The 7,464-nt window shown below is 50.5% G+C and overlaps 1 protein-coding gene across 1 annotated transcript in view; it reads left to right on the forward strand.

The window, feature by feature from the left end:
• LOC103595911 (E3 ubiquitin-protein ligase NEURL1B-like) overlaps positions 1-4,377 on the forward strand; it is a 36,304-nt gene extending 31,927 nt beyond the window's left edge. The window contains exons 3-4 of the mRNA XM_008579441.1: positions 2,800-2,925; positions 3,317-4,377. Of these exons, the coding sequence (XP_008577663.1) occupies positions 2,800-2,925; positions 3,317-3,561 (371 nt within the window). The 3' untranslated portion in view covers positions 3,562-4,377. The remainder of the gene's footprint in view (positions 1-2,799; positions 2,926-3,316) is intronic.
• The last annotated feature ends 3,087 nt before the right edge of the window (positions 4,378-7,464 follow it).

Below are 7,464 nucleotides of genomic sequence, written 5' to 3' on the forward strand. Positions count from 1 at the left end.
TACTGGGTGGTGGCGCGCGCCGGGCCCGTGCAGAGCGGCGGCGACGCGCTCAGCTTCACGTTGCGGCCCGGCGGCGACGTGCTCCTGGGCGTCAACGGGCGCCCGCGCGGCCGCCTGCTGTGCGTCGACACCACGCAGGCGCTCTGGGCCTTCTTTGCCGTGCGCGGCGGTGCCGCGGGCCAGCTGCGTCTCCTCGGTGAGTCCCCGCCCGACCGCGCGTGCGCGAGGCCCCACCCCGCCGGCTCCCGCCCACTAACTGCCCCCAGCACACTACCCAGCCCGCGGCTCCCGACCTTGAGCTTCCAGCAGTATCACCGGCCTCGCCCCCGAGCTCCCGACCCAGTAGGTCTGGGGTGCTCCCCAAGAACGTGCATTTCTAGCAAGTGCCCCGATGATGCCGATGTTGCTGCTCCTGGGACCGCTCTTTGTTAACCACCGACCTAAAGCTTGGTAGTCTGTATACAGTCGGTAAATGGTCGGTGCAATTTTTAGATCCGTTATGATCTGTTCTGTTAGGGCGCTTTAAGCGTATGTCATGCATGTTAAGTGTAAGAGAAAAAATAAGTTGAGCTGTCATTCACAACTCAGGTGAAAAAAAATAAGTTTAACTGCACGTAAAAGAGGAAATAAGAATAGCACCGTCCACAGAAAATGGAATGGAGACTTGAACCGTCCAGTTTTGAGATTCTTGCCTTCATTCATGCTGCAGATAGAAATGGAGCCCCCGCCAACTGTGGGCCAAGCCCTGGGCTCCGGGATAGGGCCCGCAGAAGACAGGACACCGAAGGCCCTGCGTACGAGGAGCTCCCAGACATCTGAAGGGAAAGCTGCCCGCTGTGCAGGTGGCTGCAGCATTGGAGGGGCTTCTCTTCCAGCTTAGTGGAGTCAGGGTGGTAGTCAAGGAAGGCTTCCCAGACAGCCCAGTTCCATTTTCAGGGTTCGAGAAGTAAAGTCAAAATAACAGAAACAGTCAACATTTCATATGTTACCTCTTTAAATTTTATTCTCCCAATGACACTGTGAAATCAGTATCATTATCCCCATCTACATATGAGAAAATTGAAGCACAGAGGGATTACATGACAGTCCCAGAGTCACATAGCTGTTAGCTATGAAGATGCTGGACAAATCACAGACTCTCTTGAGCCTCAGTTTCCCTCTGTGTAGAAAGAGAGTAATGCCTGCATCATGGGGTTGTCAGGAGGATGGAGTGATGAGGTGCGTGTAATGCCTTCAGCAGGGCCTGACATGGCGTGTCTAATCAGTGGTAATAGAGCAACAGCTACTGCAGTTGCCTGAATGAGGGCAGAGAAGGAGCAGGGTGTTGGTTGTGGGGTCGTTTTTTGTTTCTGTTTTTTTGAGGAACCATCAGACATAATCACCATTTCAGCCTGAGATGAATTGCCCATTATCTGTGCATTCATTCTCAAGTAGGGAAAGGGAAAGGGCATTTCTCTTCATCCTAAAACTTCATCCTATCATCTGAACCAACAGTAAACTTGGGGAAGAAAACACATCCACTAGTAGTCAGGGATCTTGTAGTTGCAAGTGACAAAACCCCACTCAAGGAGCCCTAAGCAAAAAAGGGAAATTTATGGGTAAACATAAGTGAAGTCTGAGAGTACAGTTATGCATCACATGATGACATTTCCATCAATGATAGATCACATATACGATGGTGGTCCCATAAGATTATAATGGATATACCACATAGTCTAGGTGTGTAGTGACCTATACCATTTGGTTTGTGTAAGTACGCTTTATGGTATTTGCACAGCAATGAAATTGCCTAATGACACATTTTTTAGAATATATCCTCATGGTTACGTGATGCATGACTATATCGGGTGGCTTCAAGAACAGCTGGACCTAGTTGTTGAAAGGATGTCATCAGGATCCCTTCTCTCTTTCCATCTCAAAGCTCTACTCTCCTCTGTTGCCTTAACTCAGGCAGGCCCTTGCCACAGGGCGGCTTTTACAACACCAGGCTTACCTCCTGTATTAGTCTGTTTCTGTTGCTTATAACAAAATAATCTGGAACTGGGTAATTTGTAAGAAAATGAAGTTTATTGCTTACAACTTTGGAGGCTGGGAAGTCTAAAGTCCAGGGAACACATCTGGTGAGGTAACTCTACAGCAATGCAGGGTGTCACATGGTGAGAAAGGCAGAACAGAGAGCTAACGTGACTGCTTCTCCTTTTAAAGCCCTCAGAGCCACACCCGTGACCATCAGTTGGATTAATCCATTTACTAGGGCATGGTACTCACAATCTAATCACCTCTTCAAAGCCTCACCTTTCAGTTACCATAATAGGGTTTCCCACCCTCTTAACACTGTCACATGGAGGTTAAGTTTCTAATACATGGACTTTGGGGCCACAGTTCAATCCACAGCACCCCCCAGTGGAATGAGCCCCAACTTTCCCAACAGTTCTAGTGAAAATCACACAGTCGGTCCTCAGTGGCCTTGCTTGAATTATGTGCCCTTCCCTGAACCACCATTGAAACCAACGAGTGGAACTTTTTGGCCTGGATCATGTGAGTGAGGGTGAAATAATGCCCCAAAAGACCATCCCAGCGCTATTTCTGAAATAAACGGAAGTGGAGGGTGAGCAAGCAAAGAACCGATGTCCACTGCACTTGTGCGAACTCGTCAGTCCTTAGAGGAACCCTGGGAGGTAGCTCCTGTCATCTCATTAGACAGCTGGGGAAGCTAAGGTGCAAAGTGGTGAAGAACTAGGGATTAGCAGGGCAGGTCCAGCCTACCACCTTCCCTGATGGAGTCTCTTTGGGTTTCAGGTACCCTGCAGTCCAGTCCTGCGACCACAACTCCATCAGGATCCCTCAGCGGCTCCCAGGATGATAGTGATTCAGATATGACCTTCAGTGTCAACCAGTCCTCCTCAGCATCTGAGTCATCCCTGGGTAAAGAAATGTAAACCCTGGCAGGGGGCAGGGGCTGGAGGCTGGCCTGGCTATGCCAGTGGCCTTCCCGGGGCTGAGCAGGGTGGCTGCCTTCCCCCTGCCTCCTCACCTTCTCTCAGCCGTACATTCAGCTGATTCAGCTGGAGGGAGGAGAAACATCTAGATATGGCATCCCAAAGGGTAATGATGGTGTCATTTTGTCTCGATGCTTTGTGGAGCAGAGGATAGAAGGGTAGAGAGAAAGCTGCAAAACCCAGAACGTAAACCAACATTGGTATCTCCCAAAATTGTTTCCCCACCAAGAAGCCCGATATTCTTGGAGTTACCCCAGCAGAGCCCCCCTCCCTGGGAACTACATTATTAATGTATGACCTCTTCTCCCTTTCAACAGTGACAGCCCCCAGCTCACCAATGAGTCCCCCGGTGTCACCGGTGTTCCCCCCACCCGAGCCAGCAGGTGGCAAGAATGGCGAGTGCACAGTGTGCTTCGACGGTGAGGTGGACACGGTCATCTACACATGTGGACATATGTGCCTGTGCCACAACTGTGGTCTGCGGCTCAAAAGGCAGGCCCGGGCCTGCTGCCCCATCTGCCGGCGGCCCATCAAGGACGTCATTAAGATCTACAGGCCATAGCCTGGCCTGCCGACAGGCCTTGGCTAGAGCAAGGTCACCTTTCTGAAGCCCTCCTGGGTCAGGCAACTACCATGCAGCCAGGGAGTCCAAGGGCAGCAGCCATCTTGTCTGCCACTCTGCAATGGTGGGCAAGGCAGGACAGTTGTGGAGATGAGGCCCCGGGGATCTGAGCCCAGGCAAGGGTTGCTTCCGGCTCAGAAGTGCTTTGTCCCCCAAAGGCTGTCCCAAGAGCAAGCTCAGGAACTGCCTGGCAGATCACCCTGTCCCCTGGTGACCTTTCAGCTGGGAAACAGCGTCCTCTGTCTGTGCAATGCTTCTTTCTGGGGTTAGGTCGAGTGTGTATGTGAGAAAAGGAGGGAAGGGAGGGAGCCAGAGAATAGAGAATGTGTGTGTGTGAGAGAGAGAGAACACACAGGGATTTTATCCAGGGATCCTGGCTCTAGGAGGTTACTGAACACTAAGGAATGTGCAATCCAGAGCCCAGATGTTAGCGTGACTAGAAATCGTTCACTTTCTGAGGATGGGACATAAGCTGGTTTTGAATGTATGAAGCCTGAACCTAAACAGAACTCCCTTGGATGGTATAGAAAAGAGACACTTGTTTTCTAAGGCGAAGCAGAAATAACTCACTGTTTACAGCTCTAATGCAGCAACTCCTTGGGGGAAAGGTGGGCGGATAACATAAGAGAAAATTCACTTTTTTTTTGTTTCTTGGAGCCTAGTTTTGATGGGTGCTGTGGCAGAGTGCCCTGGGCTGCCTCCTCCTCTCACACCTTCACCTGCAGACAGTCTAATAATAAGCACATTGCACCTTGACTCTGTCTCTATTTTTTGTGACATCCTTTCCCATCTCCAAGGAGAAGACAAGAGGCAGGTTCTCTTTTCCTGGGGGAGGGAAAGCATCCTAGAGGCATGTGACTCACCTGGAGTTGGAAAGGCCACGGAGTACAGACAGCTCTCCCTATTTCCTGTCGTAACCATAGTGCAGACAGCTCTTCTATTTTCAGTTGTAACCCTTGGGCCTGGTTTTAACCAGGGGTTTTGGGCATTCCCAGGGCAATCTGCTAGCAGAAGTAGGAGGAGGGGTTAGGGCTTTGTAACTGGTCTTTGTTTTGATTCCCAGTTTGTTTACCCCTGCTGATTACTAAGGTGTAATTGATAAGTACCATGTTAACTGAGAATTGAAACATTAACTGAAAATGCTGGCATTGTGATTCCCCCCTTCCCAGGTCTATTTGCTAGTATTATGTGGGGCCCTGACCCTACTCCCATCCCATCACCCCTGCCTGGGCCCCTCTCTGTAGACTCTCAGACTACACCTTGGCTGATGGGCTGGCACAGGCCTGCTCCTCCTTTCTTCCCCCCAGTTCTGGGCTTCACCTCTGCCCTGTCCCATGCTGTACTTTTAGGGAAATCCCTTGGTCTCCATATTTCTCAGTTTCCAATTAGAAGTCTAGTACCTGACTGCTCCAAGATCTCTCAGGAGGACCAGAACAACATTCTAAAAAACCTGAGATACCTTGCAAAGAGCAAGTACGGTTTTTGTTATAGTTACGAATCTGACCATCTCCTGCTGAGGGAGAGAGGGAGCAGGAAACATTCAGGGAGTTTATGCATTCATATAACAAACATTTGCTGGGTGTCTGGGTGTTCGGAGCAAAGCCGGGCCAGGCCCTCCTCAGATCAGGTACCGCGACCAGCCAGTGCCCTTGCAGTACTGGAGGCCTTAGGTCAAGCACTCCTCTGGCTGGGAGTAGTTATGGTTTTCTGATCTGATCTCAACTTTAGACCCTACTCTCTTGCCCTGTCTAGAACCCCTGATTGACTACTTTTCCCTACTGAATCTGGGAAATATGCCTACATCTTAATTTTGGAGCAGACTCTTTTGGGGAGCTACAGGAACCACAGTGTTTGTCACCATAAAAATTTGAGAATTTAGGCAGCCCTGGGTGCCCAGCTGAATTTGGTCAGTGGGAGCCTTCCATTTACTGGGTCTGGGCAGAGCCACATACAGGCCCTGTGTGGGAGGGCTCGTCAGCTGGGACTGTGGTTCTCCAGGAAACTGCCCCTGTCATCAGATTAAGACACAGTCACAAACTTCAGTGGCCTGGGGAGCCAGCTCCTCTCCTGCCATTTGCTCTTCCTGGCTGCCCCCTTGGGTTCAGCCAGGGTCATGTACAGCCACTACCAGGAAGCCAGTGGCTGAGGACCTTTACCTAGGGATGGACCAGGCCTGGCTCCTGGTGACCTGTTAACTGGGAAAAAAGGAGCCAGTGGCCTGTTTAACCTTTTCTGCAGTCTCTATAAATAGCCTCCCTGTTTCCAAGAGGAGTTAAGGGGGCATATCTTCTAAACACCAGACATTTCCTGATGCTCTAAACTGACTTATTCAATTTTGCAGAGGAGGAGCTCACATCCTCCTGTATGTTCTGTCTTAGGAAAAGGAATCACCATTTTCAGTTTCACACCTACTGTGTGCCTTGGCACTGGGCCCGAGAGGTACTTTTCTGCATTAATCCGATGAGGCATGTCTTATTACGATATTGAGTCTCACTGAAGATACTGCTGATGACGAAATGCATTGGATATGTACCACTAAGAAAAAACACTGCCGATCTTAACTGTAGGATGCCACAACTGTCCAATTCATTCCAATCAGAGATGTTCAGGTGTGAAAAATACGTGCTACTTAGAATCAGCGAGATGTGATGTCCCCATTTGGTAGGTCAGGGAACTGAGGTCCTGTGAGTGAAGTGACAACAGTCACACAACAGGAGATGGCGGGCTGGGATTCAAACCCAAAAGTGTCTGGTCTGAAACCCCATGCTCCCCACTGCCTGGCTCTGAATCCCAGAAAGCTCAAGACTTTTGAGTTGTCACCTGAAGAGAGCCTGGTCACCTGTGCCTGTGTGGAGGTTCCAGCCCCAGGCTGTGGCCCACACCCTGGAAGGACAAGTGTCCTTTTTTTCAGGTTCATTTGTTCACTGCCCACCTTCTGGCAGAGCTGAACTCTGTGACAATTTGGCTCCAACTCAATTGCCTCCTCCTGTTAGGTGGGGACATGCAGATGGGACAACACTGGGGAGGGACCCAGGGCCTTGTCCCACCACATTCCTGGGCCTTATGACCAGCACCCTCTCAAGTAGGGTCCCCAGCCCACTGAGCACCCCCTCAGTTGACCCAGCCCTCCTATTTCCCAGGCCAACTGCCCATTGTGTGCCCTTCTGTGCTGCAGCAGCAAGGGCTCCTAGGAGTGGAGAGACCAGAAGACTCCCCGTTTGTTGTGCTCTTGTTCCTGTTCGTTTGGAGCCTCCTGAAAAACTGGGCTGTTTCCAGCGTAAAACAAGCTTTTTCCAGTGTGTTCCTAGAAAAGGGAGCCTTCTGGGATTTAGCGACTCGGGCACCTGCCCTAACTGTGGCATCACTAATCAGCACGAACTGTGTTCTGGACACAGAGTTGAGAACTGGGACTAAAGACAAAGCCTGCGAGATGCTCACAGTCCAGAGGAGATAGATTTATAAACTTTTATTTGATCCCTCTGGTGTTGGGTTCTGAGCTAGCATGTAGTAGGTACCCAGTAAAGATTCCTGAATAAGCCAGAAATCAGATTGTGAGTGTTCAGGGGTTTGGTAAAACACGCAAAGTCATTCAGCGAACATTTGCTGAGTGCCATAGGTGCGGAATGCTGGGAGGATTGAGCAGAGAGGACCGTGGCCTAGCTCTGATGCCAGAGGTGGGACATTAAGAGGGTAGTGAGACATTTGGGGGAGGATCCATTGGGCTTTCTTGGCCAATCTGTTGCCTCAGGTCCATCTAGGTAAGTGCCTGATGACTGCTTTCCTGACCTGAGGCCCCCTGCATGCTTTGAAAAACCTCCTCCGTGTTAGAAGTGGTGAGCACCT

This window comes from Galeopterus variegatus, unplaced genomic scaffold (genome assembly GCF_000696425.1).
Source record: "Galeopterus variegatus unplaced genomic scaffold, G_variegatus-3.0.2 Scaffold1885, whole genome shotgun sequence".
NCBI classification, from domain to species: Eukaryota; Metazoa; Chordata; class Mammalia; order Dermoptera; family Cynocephalidae; genus Galeopterus; species Galeopterus variegatus.